This window comes from Sphaeramia orbicularis, chromosome 12, assembly GCF_902148855.1.
Source record: "Sphaeramia orbicularis chromosome 12, fSphaOr1.1, whole genome shotgun sequence".
In the NCBI taxonomy this organism is placed as follows: domain Eukaryota; kingdom Metazoa; phylum Chordata; class Actinopteri; order Kurtiformes; family Apogonidae; genus Sphaeramia; species Sphaeramia orbicularis.
The window spans coordinates 71,216,496-71,235,475 of NC_043968.1; the positions used below are offsets into that span (position 1 = coordinate 71,216,496).

At 36.1% G+C, this 18,980-nt stretch overlaps 1 protein-coding gene across 1 annotated transcript in view; it reads right to left on the bottom strand.

Moving 5' to 3' along the window:
* eng (endoglin) overlaps window positions 1-18,980 on the bottom strand; it is a 93,095-nt gene that overhangs the window by 24,768 nt on the left and 49,347 nt on the right. Inside the window, exons 4-5 of the mRNA XM_030150108.1 lie at window positions 13,013-13,132; window positions 4,098-4,275 (exon numbers count right to left, since the gene is read on the bottom strand). Coding sequence (XP_030005968.1) covers window positions 4,098-4,275; window positions 13,013-13,132 — 298 coding nt within the window. The remainder of the gene's footprint in view (window positions 1-4,097; window positions 4,276-13,012; window positions 13,133-18,980) is intronic.

An 18,980-nucleotide genomic window follows, 5' to 3' on the forward strand; every position in this document is an offset into this window, starting at 1 on the left:
AAACACAGTGACTTTGTACAGTTCAATATTAGCTGAGTAAAAGCTGAATGTCCTGTTCTGTAGTTCTGTTCTCCGTACAGTTCATCACAAACCAGACTCAGTTCTGCACTGTCAGTCACTGGTTAGTAATTTTTTAGTACAAATAGTGCAGAACTTTGTCTTTGTTGGCTCATTATGTCCAGTTTTATTATTTTATAACATTTTATATCAGTTTTGTACTACACATTTCATGTAGTTCGACCTGCCATTTCTGCATTTTGCATTACGTTCTTAACTTGTAGCCCAATTACAGAAAACACTTTCTTTCACATTCTGTAAGTCTGCAAGTTATTAATGACAGGGTGTATATTGATTTGTCCGTACACTAATCGTTTTGCAGAATCACTATGACAATAGAAATAAAATGTGTATGTGTGCATGCATGCATGTATACTTTTCACCTTTCTTTTGTATATTATTACATGATCTAATAACTTACTTTATGGATTCATTCTTAAGCATTGTATTCATTTCTGACATACTGTATGTAGTTTAATACTATCTTTTATTGGTCCAAGTAGATAATAATGATCCTGAGGAGAGCCTTTGACCTGTTTCCAACTTTTATTTTTGCACTATTTATTTTCTGAACATTGATTATTGATTGTTTGCAATAGTCTTTTTTTGCTCTTTAGTTTTTCATGTACTCCAGCCCTATCCTCAATGAGCGCCTGATTCCATTATAACTACATCTATTATACATCTGCCTTTTTTTTTCTAACCACAGTAAAACACCAACTACTCCTTTTTGCCTTTAACCCATAAAGACCCAGTGCTACTTCTGTGCCAGTTCCCAAGTATATTTTTCTCGATATTCAACCATTCTTTAGTGATTTATCACCGTTTATTGTCATATTATTGTCTGTATTTTGCATTTTTCAGTGTAAATCTGGTATTTTCCTGTATTTAATTCACAGATCATGTAGATATTCATGAAAGCTCAGAGTACATTCTAAAGTTATTATATTAGAAACAGAGAAAACTGTAGAAAAAGTGACTTCTTCAGTAAAACCTATCATTAACTGAACATAAAAGAAGTGTCTCCATCCACTGTCATTGATCCAACTCCATGGGTTTTACTGGTGAATCAATGTTGTAGAGCAGGGGTGTCAAACTCATTTTAGTTCAGGCGCCATATTCAGCCCAAAGTGATCTCAAGTGGGCCAGAATAGTAAAACAATAACAGTGAAAAAAGTAAAATTAAATTCGGATAATGTTAACATCTACAAAAATCTGAATACCATGAACAACTGGAAATGTCTTAAGAAAAATAACTGCAATTTTAACACCATTATGCCTCAGATTATTAGTTTATCATTTACACATGTGTATTACAACTCACATTACAATTACAAATGCACAAAACATTTGATAACAGGCAGAATATTGGTAAAATTGCATTTACTTATTATTATTACTTATAGACATTTCAAGTTTTTCACATTTTTTTAAAAAAATAACAGTTTTTTAATATACACATTTTCATGTAATTTTACTTTTTTACACAAAAACAAAGAGAAAATTTGCTGTTTTCATTATTTATAGGTTTAATATGATAGTATTTTACAGGTCTGGCCCACTTGATATCTAATTGGTCTGTATGTGGAATCTGAATTAAAATGATTTTGACATTCTTGATTGTTAATATCTTCAGTGTAATTTTTGTATTTCACAAATTCATCCTACGGGCCAGATTGGATCCTTTGGCGGGCCGGATTTGGCCCCCGGGCCGCATGTTTGACACCTGTGTTGTAGAGGGTGACGGTGTTTCCACGTTCACTATACAGGGTGTCCCATAAGTCTCCATACATAGGAAAAATAAACGTTTCTTGACATAAACCATTTTTATTTATATAATATGCTCTATATGACTGCCATTTTGTCGGGAACACATTTCAATGCGTGTCCTCCACTGCTGAAGAACTATAAAGAAGAAATATAAAGAAATACATGTTAGAACCATATGTATTATGTCTCCTATGTATGGAGACTTATGGGACACCCTGTAGATCTGCTGAATGTCCAATTATTTAACTTGTTGACAGGTTTATTGGTTCAGAAATTGCTAAACATGCTATATCAGTAGATGATTTGGCTGTTTGAGTCTTTATGAATTAATATCACTAAACCATTTCTTAACCATATCACCCACCTCTACTTGTTACTTGATTTTCTTTCAAGGTTACCGTGCGACATCTCTAACATCAGGCTGATGTGTTTGATGAGGCAACGCCGTCCTTTTAGTTTCACTAATGTTATGAGTTACACTTGTACTGAGTCCTACATTAGGACTGATGATCATTTGACTCCTAGCATCTACATAACCTCATCTTACCAACACCAACTGAATGTCTGAAACATTACAAAACACACACAAATTGGAGCGTACAGTAACGAGCATATGGATGTAGCGGATAGAGAGCCTCTATTTGTACGGTTTCCACTGTGGAAATCATACTCACCACAGCTGTGACAGCCAGCAACTAACCTCCAAGCCTTCAGGAGGGAAGCGTTTGAAACTAAACTGTTTATTTTATTTCATTTTTTTCACCGTGCAGTATGCCTTCAAGATACTTCTAGTCATAACTGGCGTCCAAGTGGTCAGTGAGAGTCGATAAACCTTCAATAAACCTGGGTGAAGGACACGTACTTCTTCTTGAGCTTTTAACCTGTCAGCCCACTGTTGTGTAGTCGCAATAAACACTTCTCCGACGCCTACAGTGAGTCCTACGCAGGTTCACCTAATGCCCTGATACAGGCCGAAGGGTACGGCAGTAGAACGGTTCCACTGGTTGACTAATGTTAATACACTGGTGGTCTGTGAGTCACAAATAATACTGGCAAAAACTAAAACAATACAACAATGCAGCACTTCCAAACAGGTCCTTAATCACAGTTTGAAATGAAAACATGCTTAGATATTGAATATATATTACACAGACATTTCAAATATAACAAATTATTCCAGAAAATGAAAGACAGAGCTGGCTCTATTTTAGCCATCATCACCATTCACTTCAATTTAAAGCCATGTCAGAGCTCTGTTTTGGCTCATGCTGCCTTAAGGAGGCTTTGTTGGGAAAATAATTGTGCTTGCACCGAGCATCCCGCTGCTACTGCTGCTGGCAATTGCAGTTGATAACATCCTTAATGTCAAGTCTTCGTTCAGCCATGAATCCAGCCTTTAAATCACAAATGTAGCGTCTTTGTGCCTCTGCTTCTGTCTGCAGCACCAGCACATGGCTTTCATCCTAAATGTTTTGGTGTGTGGTGACATCTTGTCGTGTCTTTAAAGAGATCAGTTTCCACCATTTCATGTAACAAAAGCAGATTTTCATAGACATTAGTAAGACTAGTGTCATGATAAAAAAAAAAAGGTCATATAAGTTGGTATCAACAATCATCAATATAATTAAATCATTATTTCTGAGTGAAAGATGAAACCAAATGTGGAAATGAAAAGAAGTGGGGAAAAAAAGACACTGTGTAAAAGATAAAAAAGATAAAACACCATGAAAATTGGGTGAAATATATATGAATCTATCAATGTTTGTTTTCAGCCAGTGTGTATTAGGACTGTCAGTTAAAAAGTAATAGTATTTAAAAGTGTGCATATTCTATAAATTACACCCGTGGTTCAGCATAGTGCAGTGTTTTCTTAGTTTGTTCTTCATAAAGGAGTTTATAAACACTTTGGATACAGAGATATACGGTAGGTGATGCATTCCATCCTGGTATCTCTGCATGCATCCCTGATTAGCATTGTTGAGTTATGGAGGCTCGGGCTGGATATTGTGCTGACTCTTCTTCTTTTGTTCTTTTCAGCCATAAAAAATATTGTTTTAGATCCAAAAAAAAATGTAGAACGATACTGTAGAACAAAAAACAAAAAAAGCTATCAAGAATAACACATCTATAGGCAGGCATGCATGCTGTTTTCATTTCCAGGCATGTTATCTTACCTTAAAATGAAAACCTTCATAGCAATTTTATGAGAAATAACCCTGGGAGTCTAAAAAGTATATTAAAACATCAGCCAGGTTCAAACCACTTCTCACCTTCTGCTCCTGATGCAGTGAAGTATTGTAGGTTTTGTATGGTGGTGAATGAAGTCACGCCCCCAAACTTGTCTGTCGCCCACTTGACCAGCTCCTCCTCTTGTGTTGGGAAGTCCTGCTTGTGGACGTTGTTTTTATGTTGAGTCCCAATTAATCCAATCGTAGAATTGGTGTTTACCTAAAACAAAACAGAACAAAAAAGTTGAACAAAAGCCAAACAGAACAAAGTCAGGATCAAAGAGGTAATAAAAATCGGTGTTATTGCTACGACACAACAGACACGAGTGAGTGGGCTTTAGATTTATTTATATTCACACAATGTTTGCTTAAATTCTGTCCTAACAAACATGTTTGCCCATCCTTGTCATTCTCATCTGCTGCTGTTTGGACCCCTCCGCCCGACTCTCCCTCTATTCTCTTAGCCGGGTCCTGTTAAAAAGAAATGTTTATTATGGTTAAGTGTCCACGAGTACAGTTGCACAACCCTGTTGGAGCCAAGGTCTTTCCTTTGCTTCCTGACTGGGGCCAGGAAATGGGACCTTTTTTAGCTTTGTGCGTCACCACAGTCGGCTGGAATCTGGCTCCGTACAAGGTATAAATATATACATCCATCGCAACGACTAGACACTGCTGTTTCCTCGTCTGGGCCGCTGGGAAATAATGGAGTTTACATTAGGCTTTGGAAGTAAAAGACGTCGTATGAGGGGAATAAAAGAGTGGTGATTATCTACAGTATGTTCCTTGACTTTCAGACATATATTAAAATGCACTCAATACATAACAATTTATTAAGAGGAAAACTGTTCTTGTTTTTACCTTAGGCTGCTTTATACATATATATGTGTGAGTGTGTCTATGTATGTATATATTGTTCACTGATTTGTCCTTGATTTGTCCTTGTATTCTTCAGAGCTTTGTGGACAGAAGTGGAATACAGAAATACAGAATGCTGCACTGCGGTTTTGCATCTTATCATATTTGAAGACATTAACTTTCCTGACAGACATGAAGGTCTATGAACAGACTTAAAGGTCCAGTCTGAAAGACTTAGGGGGGTTTAAGGGGGATCTAATTGGAAAAAAAAGACTATTTTTTTCAGTCTATTATCAGATGAAAATGAGAAAATGTTTCTTTTTTTCTTTTATTTTATTTTAGAATAAGTTGTTTAGATCTACACAGAGAGTTCAAGAGAGTCTGTTTTATGTTTTATAGCAGGTGGCATCCAGTGTTAAGAGACCCTAGGGTCACTCACTATATCTCAGTTTGAACCACAGGTAATCTGCAGAAAATAAAATATATAAATAAAAGCAGAAAAAAAATGTAAACAACACCCAAGAAGCTTAAAAACAAACATTTTTAATGCAGTCCACTGGGGACTGACTTTTATGGCATCCATATTGATTTTATACTACTCTGGCTTAGGTGATGCCCAAAAAGCTAAACTTAAGACTTATAAAAGGTAGGAAATCTTGTTTATTATAGTCCTATTTTTTTAATTATGTGTATTTGACGAACTGATGCCTCTTCTTCGAGTACCTATGTGATGGACGACTTTGTGAATCTGTCCTTGTGTCACATAGCAAAGCAGAAATAATGTTAGAGTCCAAATAAGCCTGAAGGATTCACACGGCTTTCAACATGAATATTTGAAATAGCATCAAGAAAACCCAATAATAAATATATAAATAAATAATAGCCATATAGATCTAACTGTGCAGATACAGCACATTAAAGTATAAGGGGAATATTTCACATCCAAACTGAAACTGAAAAATGTAAAAGCTGGATTGAGCGAGGATGCATCTGTCTTAATTTTTTTCCTTTTAATATTATTGCACTGATAATTCCACAACAGCTGATGAGGACTGTCATTGTAGTTACAAAATCCAACCATAGTAACATAACTGAGAAAACCACTACGGTTGTTTGTCAAATGTACAACTTCTTTATTAATTATTATCTTGATTTGTGATGATCTAGTTTTCGATGAACTACCATCAAATGCACCATCCACACTGTCCTAAACCACTAATATTCATTTTAAATATGTCATATACCAGTGAAACAGGCTACAGATAGTAAGGCATTATGGTTATTAGCATATATACTGCTTTGCTAGTGGGTTAGCATTACAAATATCCAGTTTGTCCATTTTAACCTGCAGGAGTTTGTGTGCAAGGTGTTTTTCTGATGCTCAAGACATAAAATAAGTTCAGATCATGTGACTATTGCCACTCAGACAGTAGTTCTGAGTGTAAAGTAGAGGTCAAGGAAAAATTAGATACCCTGTTAACTGTCTGATATCCACTGACGCATTTAAGTCTGAAAGTAAACTGGAAATTTGAACTTTTTTTTTTTTAAATTAAAGTTCCCTCAGAGTTATAAGTATAATATGAGCCATCGACCACTAGGGGAGCTACGTTCTGCTAATACTAAATGTAAAAAACGAATATGGGCACAGATGAATCAGTTTATCTCAACTGTGCAGTAAGATTGACTTTACACAGATACAAAAGCAACACTGGAAAACACAAGGAACACATCTGTAATATTGTAAGTGTAGAATACTGAGACTCTGTGAGGGGGAAAAGGGGAAATGTTTTCACCACAGCAGATGTAGCGGTATTATAACTCTGATAAAGCTCAAATAGTGTTATGATCAGTCCGGAGAGATGTAAACTAGACTTGAAATAAGAGAACTTGAGAGTTTGCAGTATTCTATTGTATTAAAATATCATGAACAGGGCTTTGGTTCTGGTGGGAACATCACAAGGAAAGTCATGACATGAATTAGAAGTGGTGGTGGTAAGAAGATTGATGGACTTATATATATATATATATATATATATATATATCAGTAACATTTAAAGTAAAATCTCTCAAGACTTTGGAACTTTGCAAAATATTGTTTATTCACATTTGTTTTTTGGGGGGAAACAGTAATGTGCTCTTTGCCAAAGTTGCTGGTGACACCGAGCCAAACTGTCAACTCAGTGACGTGCTTTCTCAGACACAAAACACATGCTGTTTCCTCTTACACTACGATCGGCAGTAAAACACTATTATCCCCCAGTGATGCTGCTCATCCCACGAAAACATCCTGCAGTCACAGGCAACGCTGGCCAGGCCCTTAGCAGGACATGATACAGGATGTAATCTCACACCGCTGTCAGCATATCGCTAACTGGTGACATTCCTGTAAACATTTTGTCAGCATTATCGGTTAAATGTGATTAAAAAGTTTGAACGAGGAGTCATGACAGGGCCAATAACAATAAGGGGATAAAATGTGCCTATGAAAAACCAAGCCAAAGTTTCTGCAAATCATTCTTGACCATCATCTAGTTACTGCTGGCCCAGGTTCAAGTACATGACAGCTTTTAAATACAGTAGCTTTCTGTCCCTTTTCCAACCGTTTATACTAATACTAAACAAACTACAGGTCGACACATAGTGAAACCCTTGACAAAACATTGAATACTGATAGAAATGAACCATCTTTGATAATAGTTATTAAATATCTAAGTCACATGGATTGGGATATTTGTCATATTTTCATTTTTATTATTATTATTATTATTATTATTTTATTGCAAAAGAGAATGAACTTAATCACTATTTTGAATCGCATAAAAAAAGTTTTCTGCAGGTTTCAGAATTACTGATTCCAATTAAGAAGCCTAATATTTTCCATCAGCCACTGTCCAAGCAGAGTTCTGCCTATGCTGAGTGGGTAAAATTAAATCAGTTGACCTCAAATATAAGTACAGTGCAGTAAATGTTAAATATTAAACATCCACCAGGTCACCAGAAACCTATTTTTAGATAGGTTAGGGATACATTTGAGCCATTTTATACTGATGTAGTTTGAGTTTTATTTCAGCCACTTCTCAAATGAAGTCTGATACATCACCAGAAGTGGGAAGTAACAAAGTATAAGTACTTTGTTACTATACTTAAGTAGATTTTTTAGGTAGCTGTACTTTACTTGAGTTTTAAATTTTCTTGCAAATTTTTATTTTTACTCCCTACATTTTTGCATAAATATCTGTACTTTACACTCCTGACACTCTCAGAATAGACTTGTTACTTTTTCATACTAAACAGATGTGACAGTACGTAAAATACAGTGGAAAATCAGTGGAGGAGAGAAGGAGCACAGGCTGTGACCAGGGTCAGTACTAGAGTCCTGCACGGGTCCACTTTTTCCAAACTTTTCCGCCCGTACCTGCAAACCTGAGTACCACAACCTGACCCATGATTAAACACACTGGGCCGGATCTACTAAGATCCCAATTTGCGTGTACTAATTTGCTTGCACAATCTAGAATTTTGCATGTGGGGTTGAACCGCGGTTTGCAGGTGATTTACCAAGAGTGCTTGCACAAATTACAACAGGTGCAAAGTCTTGGAGACCACCGTATTTAAATGAGGGTTTTGCGTGCGCAGCTGGAGACAATACGCTGTAATAACTGCTCTGGGATACAGCAGCACTAATGGGAACAGTGCGCTGAAGGATCCAGACGCACGGAAATGTGACATTGACTTGAGGTGAGTTATAGAAGGTATTGCATTTTAAAGGTGTGTATGAGCGTGTGTGTGTTTGTGTGTATTTTTTTTTGGGGGGGGGGGGGTAGTTGGACTGAATGACTGTCACGTGCACATAATTTTGTCACACTGTCGGTGCATATTTTTTATTTTTAATCAAAATCATCAGGAGTGGAAAAGTGTGTGTGTGTGTGTGTGTGTGTGTGTGTGTGTGTGTGGCATACATCTCAATAATTTTTTCTTCCGTCACTCCAAAAATGTTCACACAAGGGTGAAAAATGCGTTCTCTGCATCTCCTTTCATCATTTCGATGTCTCCTAACCACTTCCATGTGTGCGCAATTATGCATCCAAACCGTTTGCACCTCCTTTTCAGACGTGTTAAATATAGAGCAAAATTGCTTTCGGGTTTGATAAATCACTTTGCGTGTGCTAAATTAATATATTTCCATTTTCTCGTTTACACGCACAATAGTGTATAAACGCCCTATACTGCATATTCATTGTGGCAAATATCCTAACTGGATGCAGACGTGCTATTTTGCACCTTTGAAAGACGCTACCCTTAGTGCGCACTGTTAGTAAATCAGTTTGTACATTTTTTTGCATGTGCAGTCAGTTTGCACATGTTTTAATACACGCAAACCTTTAGTAGATGCGGCCCATTGTCTACACAGTAACTCACTTTTAAGGGCTTTATTTTTGGCTAAAACACACACCATCAATAAATGTCTAATATGTGCTGCTCAGTGACGTCTGTGGGTGGATGTAAACAGAGGTGAAGCTCACTTCAAAATAAAACCAATCAGCTGTGGATCAACCACGGTCAAATTAAATGATCATCATCATTAAACGTCCTGAAAATTATTTTTATCTAGGAATTTTTTTTTTTTTTTTTCACTTCCTTGCCTAGTACCCACCCACATTTTGTTTAATTTTACCTGTGCTCGTACCTACAAAAATTCTTAGATGATTATATGATTCTCTTTATGATTTTGCCTGGTTAAATGAGTACTGTTTCATTTATGGCAAAAAAAAAAAAAATGCAGTTTTACTTTTTACTTTTGTACTTTATTACAATTGAGAAGTTGTAGTTTTTTTTTTTACTTTAACTTAAGTAAAGGAGTTGAATCAGTAGTTCTATTTTTATGAGAGTATTTTTTTCACCCAAGTAGCAGTACTTCTACTTAAGTACAGAATGTGAGTACTTTTGCCACCTCTGTACATTACACTTACACTGATAATAATAAGCTGAGGTTCAATGAAATAAAGGACGCTAAAAAGATAAATGTCAGTGTTTGCTGTTGTAATTCACTATGGTAACCCTCATTAGAGATTAAGGGAATAAGCAATGACAAAATATTGAGTGTAATTTCCCATTTCGAAGGTTTCGTATCTCAATTAAACTTTAATGGCATTTGGATAAGAGCTGACACCAGCGAATGGGTTGAGGTCTAAGGAAAACACATTCAACAGGGGAGAGAAAACTAAGCACAGCAGATGTTTGTACTAAAGCACGACTCAGACGAAGGAAATTGATATGAAAAACCCACTGTGTGTGCAACTAAAGTGGAGGGAAGCTTGCTTCCAACTTTCACCTGAAAGTGCTGCTTAAGCAGTTTAAAAAAACAGAATCACACACAGACATTTTGATCTGTGATAAGTAATAAATATTATTTATTTAGATCTACAGTATTTTATCTGTCATATATTTTGAATGTATCCAAGGAAATTCTACAGCCATTTTTATTCTTATTTCCAGGCAGAACATTTTGCTTATGTAACACTGTAATCAAATCCTGGTACTAAGGAGATGTCTGTCTGATGTTTTATTCTAAAATTAAGTTTGAATCAATTTAGTATGTTAGTTCCATTTTTTCTATCTCATGAAACAATAGTAATACACATTGTAATAAATGAAAACGGTGAGCTGCGGGTGAATGAAGGTTGTTTTTCTATCTTGTATTTATTTTACACATATAATCTAACAACAGTGTAAAGTGGGGTAAAAAAAATATATCCAGTTTTATGGGATCATAAATTTTACGGCACATGCCATCAGCCCCTCTTGTCGCTGGCCACTCTAAAACCGCTCTTCGAGCACTTTGCCAGTTTTATTAGAAGGTTCATAAAAATGCAAAAAACACAAACAATTTCATACAGAGCATACACAAGGGAATGGTGAAAGCAAAGCATTATGGTCCATTGTCTGTTCTAACAGGCCCAGAGAATCTGCACAGCTGCTGCAGTTCGACAGTATGTGGAACAGCTGGTGCTACAGACAACACAGGAGAACATCTGGATTTGGTCAGAGTTATAGAGTATGGACAAAATATATGCTCAGAGTAGGATTTAGACTGATCCAGACCGGTGTAACAGGTCAGAATACCCCCCCCCCCCCCACACACACACACACACACACACACACACACAAACACACACACACACACACACACACACTTCTAAGAGTAGTAAGGCCTGTTACACCGAGTTAGCTGATAAAACTGAATGCACTCATCCAGATACTGGTCTAACACATACAGAATTATTTATATCTACTGTCAAATGTCTATTTCTAGTGATTGCAATATATAACTCATTCAGTAGAACAGAAATACAATAATACTTTTACCAGGTTGCCAGTGCAAGATTATTTATGCACTGTCGTCCATGAAGTTGGAATAATTTTGTTTTCTGACACATTTGTCTTTTTATCCCTTTGTCCCACTTTCACTTATCTATCAAGAATAAATCACAGCATTACAATCATTTCATGAGAAGAGGTAAAAATAGTGATTTCATATTTATTGCGATAGTGATCAGCAGTGACTAATGAGCAGTGACTTTAGTCAAAATAACCAAACCACAGAAAATGATTTAATGATTCATTAATCTGACTTTTTAAATTTTATTTATCATTTGCTTCGACTTAAATGTTTAGATCAAATCTCTAGTTTTTAATAAAGTCAACATAGTACATTTCCAGTGTTGTTGAAAATCTTTCAGGGTGGAGATGGAATCAGCTCATTAATCAGTTATTAAACTTTAAAATCCACTATTGACACATAGGCACAAATGTCATTTTGTACTATATTGTAGTGTATTGAACTGTACTGTTTTTAATGCATTACACTGTCTTGTTCTGTTCTGTACTGCACTTATTCCACTGTATTATTTTGTATTGCACAGATCACTGTTATTTGTTTATTAGATGTATTTAGATGTTTTTACACTCTATGATTTTCTCTCACATTGAATGCTGTATAACTTCCTGGTCACTAGCTGCTGGCACAACACTCAAACCCATAGATTCACTTTTTAAAAAAGCCATAAAAATATTTGACAAAAAAGATTTTAATTTCCACCACTGCATTGTTTTAGATAAATATAAATTTCTTAATTTTAATAGTTTTGTGAATTTTAAAAATGCGTGCCTAATATTTAAAGTCTTACATGGACATGCCCCTCCTCTCTTGACAGATTTTATCAAATCCTGCTCTGTCAGTGGGATGGTCACCAGGGCCACAGCTCCAGGAGACTGTGAGGGGCCATGCAGGTGCACTACTTTTGGACAAACCACACTTTCAGTCACTGGAACTGAATATTGGAACAGTTTACCACTCAACCTAAGAGACTCCCAATCATATGCCTCCTTCAAATCACAACTTAAACATTGGATAAAGGAAAACCAAGCCTGTGACCATCAGTAGAGTGTCCTCACTGTGTTGTTCTGTGTGTTTTTATGATGTTTTGCCTTTTTGTCAACTGTCTTTCCTGTCACCTGCCTAGGGACTACAGATGGAAATTAGCACCGCTGCTACAATCTGGCACATCTATAGCTGCAATTATTGTAGATGTCCATTAATATGCACTGTCCCAAATAACTAAATAAATAAATATTAAGTGGGGACTGCGGATGAAAATTAGCGCTGACGCAAACTCCAGCATATTTACATGTTTATACTGAAATGGAATGTATAAATGTGTTCATTAATGTGCACTGTCCCACCTAAATAAAGATATATAATACTAATAATACTAACAATACTACTACTACTACTACTACTACTACTACTAATAATAATAATAATAATAATAATAATAACTATTGGTCAACCACAATTTTTTTTTTTTTTCTCTTTCTATTTTCTTTTATACTATTAATCAAAAATTTACTTCATCATCATTGGATTTATGGCAAGTAATGCAGTTTCATACACATCAGCTAGAGGAAGGTTTAACCAGTATTTGATTTCCATTCCCAGCCGAAAAGCTACAGATACATCCACCCATTCTGTACCCGGAAAAATACTTGACGTAAACACAGCCTGGAAGTGTATGTAGAAAAACAAAAAAGGCTTTACTTACGTAAATGTTAACATCTGTGTTAATATGGTATAGACCATAAGACTGCGATGTGTCTGCAGATGTGACGATAAGATTCATGGCCTTGGCGCTGGTCAGATTAAGGGAGAACATCTTGGCATCCTGTGAGGAAACAATAGAAAAGTTGTTGTTCAAAATGAAAAGTGTAGACTGACATACACCATATTTGTCCACATTACCATGTTTAACTTATTTACTGGTATATTCTTCCTATATACAAACCCCAGTCCCAGAAAAGTTGAGATATTTTATTAAATGCAATAAAAACTAACTTCTGTGATTTGCTAATTCACTTGAACTTTTATTTAACTGACAAAAAAACACCAAAAATTTCCATCAATGTTTTTAATATGTTTGAATTTAGAATCCATAGTCAGCCGGTCAACTGGTCACACGTGAAGCAGCAGGATTGATGAATTTTCCGTCTGCTCAAAAAGAATATTTCTCAACATAAAACTGCATCATCATACATCATATCGTGAGAAGATTCCCTAGGCTGACCTTTGACCCACAGATGGAATTGGAAATGAGAAACCATCATACTACCATGATGAACACAGACATATGGGTTAGGACGACTCAGGAAAACTGATGCTCCTTAAACAGTCCACAACTGCACCTTGAAACTGTACTACATAAGGACAAAGAGCTATGCTAAATTCTGAGCAGAAAGGGCACTGTTTTTTATGAACCCATCAGTGTCCACGTGGCTGATCTGCAAGCGTGTGATGGAACCACTGGTATGACGCTGTAGTTTGGCTTTTACAGAGATATATGGTGCCATTAAGGCTTCATTTACACATATTTTGGAAAACGGATATTTCCCCTGCTCCGTTTAAAAAAAAAACCTGTGCAGACATGACCATTTTCAGAAAAATATTTGTTTACAGGGCCCCGTATAACTACACCGTCAAGAGCATGCCAGGCCTGTAGATGGCAGTGTGGTGAGATGATTGAGTACTATTAACCAATTAGAAACCTGAAAAGAATCACATCAAAACGGTACTTCTGTTACTTCGCATATGTGGCGCAAATGTATTTATGTCGCAAACTGAGACATCCGTCCAAGATCTCCATTCCCCTCTGTTTACACGCAAATGCGAAAAGAGAGATTTGCTGAAATCTCCACTTTGGATGGAGTTTTTAGAAACCATCTTTTTTGGTGGGCGTGGCCATCGTTGTCATGTGAACGATAGGCTCAAATGCAGAGAAAAACCTTTGTTTTGCCAGATACCTGGTTACATGTAAACGTAGCCTAAGTCTACATGTTTCCCGAAGTCCATGGATATTTGAGCAGGCCTAATGTATACTGCAGTCATATATGGATTGTATATCCAGGTGAGCGCACTGGTGAGTGATATGGACGGCTTCAGTCTGACAGCGTTGTAAATCTCCAGGTGGAACACTGGGACTGATTAGGAAGACAAAGAAGGCAAGTGGCATAAATATTGACTCACACTGCGCCGCCGCCATGTGCTGCCTATAATGAATTTGTGGAGCGTTACCACGCTGTGACGATGCTGCTTTACACAAACAAAACAGTGAAATGGATAAATAATACACCTTAATGAAGCACTTAAAATGATGCCTGTTATTACATAACTGCTAACTGTAATATCATCACAGTGAAAGGATGCATCTGTGTCTGCAGCTGTAAACATGATGTTATTACCAACAGAAAATAATGAACAGAAACTGATATTTCTTTCACAGATGCTGCCAATAAACCAGCTTTTTTAGACTAATGAGAATAACTGTCCTCCAATTTGCAGACCTCCCTATCTGGCTACAGAGGATCATTAAATAAACAGACCTGGAGTCGACTGACTAGAGAGACATTTGCTTGCAGCACCAAGTTTAAAAATAGATTCAACTGCAGTTTAATTTTGCACAAGTTTGATTCCATTTCTACCCTATTGCAAAATCAGTGGGGGATATGACAATTATCCTTGTTTTTGCAACTATGAAATGTCAACACATGCATCTCTCCCAGAACAGCAGTGCCAGTCAACTGAAGACGGTTTGTGGAAAAGATGGGAAGGCAGCTGTTTGTGCTCTCTGCAGCTCAGTTCTCTTATTACATCTTTATGCAGTTTTAAGTTGACAAGGAAGGGAAGCCAAAAGCATTTAAGGCAACTGAAGATTAAATATTTAAGTGATGTGCAATGGGCTGTTAGCTTCTTTAAGCAATAACTGTGTTTCATTACAACTCTGGACAGCAATATTCTAGAGAATGGATGTCAAACTCATTTTAGTTCAGGGACCACATACAGCCCAATTTGATCTCAAGTAGACCAGACCAGTACAATAATAGCATAATGACCTATAAATAATGATAACTTCAAAGTTTCACTTTGTTTTTCATGCAAAAATACTAAAATTATATTGTGAAAATGTTTACAAACATTTACAAACTATCCTTTCACATATAATGTGAATAACCTGAACAACCATGAAAAACCTGAACTTTTTAAAAGAAAAAAAAGTGAATTTCAACAATATTATGCCTCAGCTTATCATTTACACATGTGCATTACAATTTACAGATCAAAGAGGATGTACACATACACAAAACATTCACTAACAGGCATCTGGGACTGAAAAATGTATGATTTAATACATATTGTTCTGTGTAATTTTTGCACTTCATCCCGAGGGCCAGATTGGACCCCTCGGTCAGCCAGCTTTGGCCTGCAGGCCGTATCTTTGACACCCCTTCTCTAGAGTAATTTAAGAATACGTTGTCAGCAGTGGTCTGGTCTAGACCCCCCAAACTGAAACCAAATCATGACCAAGACCAGGGTGAGATATGATCAATGCGATTTAGCCAAACCAATTAATTTTCTTACCATAACACTGAAAGACTGAGTGACTAAGTGACAGTTTAGCTTATTTACTGGTTTGTTCTTGCTTATTTACAAACCCCAGTCCCAGAAAAGTTGAGATATTTTATTAAATGCAATAAAAACTAACATCTGTGATTTGCTAATTCACTTGAACTTTTATTTAACTGACAAAAAAAACACAAAAAAATTCAATCAATGTTTTTAATATGTTTGAATTTAGAATCCATAGTCAGCCGGTCAACTGGTCACATGTGAAGCATCAGGATTGATGAATTTTCCGTCTGCTCAAAAAGAATATTTCTCAACATAAAATTGCGACATCATACATCATATCGTGAAAAGATTCCCTAGGCTGACCTTTGACCCACAGATGGAAGTGGAAATGAGAGACCATCATAAGAATACGTTGTCAGCAGTGGTCTGGTTTAGACCCCCCAAACCGAAACCAAATCATGACCAAGACCAGGGTGAGATAATCAATGCTATCTAGCCAAACCAATTAATTTTTTTATCATAACACTGAAAGACTGAGTGACTGAGTGACATTAGCTAAAGTTAGTGTTTCATAAGTTTACATACATTGACTTCATAGCTTTATACGTCTCAACCAAAAGTTTAACTACAGAACAATTTTGTCACATGCCCTGAACCACTCATTCTGTCACAAAGCTAACACTGCATTAGTTATGTCCCTCAGTGTACAGTATGTAACTACATCAGTTAGTGAGGTGGCAAAAAGCCGACAAACCACTGAAACCAGCATCCTGAGACATATGATTAATAACCAGGTGGCTAAAATGTAAAGCTTCTTCACAAGAAATTTCAAAATAGAACTGAGTTGCATTTGAAACAGGACGTTTTACATCAAATTACAGCAATAACACCAACACACATATCAGACATAGAACGTTGAGTGATAATGAAAAAAAAAAAAATTGAGACTTCTTTGTGTGACACTGAGACAAGACTGCTTTATGTCTTATCATTATCTGCCTTATTCCCATCATAGGCAAAAATATAACTTAGGAACAACATGTTGTCACCACATTTCCCCTTCACTTTAAATTTGTCACAAAGCTAATGCTACATTAGCTACATTGCATAATGATTACCTAAATTGGTAGCTTCTCCACTGAGTTGGATGGGAGAAAACTAGAAAGCAACTAAAACTAGCTCTCTGAAATATATTAAAAACACAAATGGCAAGTACATGAAATATGTTCTTTAAATAAACTGTTGACTCTTCTGCCTGAAACGATGAGATGAGGCTGGCTGAGTAAAAATACATTAGAGTAAGACAGAAGACCAAGACCTTTAAGAAAATAGGACCAATGGCCCTGTGGCTCAAAGGCATGTTCTATCAAGAATCAATAACAAGTAGAATTTGTTAAGTTGTCGGGTTATGCCGCTATGTTAGAGTCCTGTGGTCTTGAATCAGGAAATCAATCTCCCAATAGAAGTGGGCGGTACTTTAGCTGGAGGAGAACTCAACTAATTAACTGTGAAAAATCAACAGGACAGACAGTTATAGTATATATACTGTAACTGACTGTTAACTGCTGTAACTATAAAGAGTAAATCAACAACAGGTAAGGTCATATAACTTATTTTATTTGTTAATAATAATAATAATAATAATAATAATAATAATAATAATAATAATAATAATAATAATAGAGCCTCAAACACTTTGATGTACAAAATCACACCACTAGTACTATGGTTGACTGGGTTGATGTTCAGTTCAGGTCAAATGCATTTGTTTGTGAAATATAAAGTCCACAAAGACAGTCGGACACAGTTATTTGGACGCAGCATGTGTTTGGAAAAGAAGGTTGTTGAAATATAGACATCGGTGAGCTTGAGTTTCCTATCAGTGCTCAATAGTAACTATATCGATCTTTCTAACCATTTACATGTTATAAACCATCAAAATATGTCCCATTGTAAATAACGGTAAAATTTGTGTATTTCAAAAATTCGGCAAACATTTTAAAAATGTAAAATTCTCAAAACTGTGCACTAACTTTGTAAACATTGTCCCAAGGAAGCTACATATTTAATTTTAAATTAATCTGACCAGTAGTTTCAGAAAAGAAGATTGTTAAAATGTACACATAGGTGACCTTGAGTTTGACCCTTCAAGGTCACTGAAGGTCAAAGGTCATGGACCCAAATGAAAGTCCATATATGACTTCCTATCAGTGTTCAATAGGAACTATAGTAATATCTCTAACCATTTCCATGTTATAAGCATCAAAATATGGCCCATTATAAGTAAAACATTTCTCAAAAATTCAAACAAATTCAAAAAACATTATCCTAAAGAATCTACAGGTGAGCTAAGTTGCTCTTCTTATCTTGTCTTACGTGTTTACATTGGTCCTGTGGTTTTCATTCTGTTATGTTGTTGTCATCATCAATTTAATGATACTAAACCTATTACTACTATTGACAACAATGGATAACAGACAGAAAAGTAGGAACACCACTTCAGCATTTAACTAATCAATCGCAGTAAGTTGCTGTGGAAACAAAGGTTCAGACCTGCTGAGTGTGATATTCCCCTGCATTATAAGGAGAGCTGATATAAAGAGAGAAAAAAAATCTAGAATTATTTTAATTACATGCTATTATTCATTTATAAATTGGCGGCCCAGCATCCTCCCACACAGCTCTAGCCCTAGTGGTTTTTATATACCATATGTAAAGCCTTATTAGCATAATTTAATACAGACTGTAATACCTCATTAATCAGGTTTTCAGCTGAGAGTAGCACAAAGGGGATGCACTTTACAAATCACCACCACTTTCTTTATGAATCAGGCTTAACTAACACACTATACATTTGCGTGGGTAAAGCAAGGCAGTGTTGAGTGTTACAGATGTTAAACAGTAGTGACTAAACCTTTTCACTGTGACTTTTTTAACTCAACTCCGACTAAACTGAAATAAATCCTTGTTATAATTACTTTCACTTCTGTGCTAATGGGGTTTTTAAAGACTCGAGTAGTTCAGATTTATTCAGTTTCATGAGTCAGTGCCTAAGGACGGAAACACTCCAGTGTGAGGCTTTTGGGAGAATTTAACATGCATCAATACAA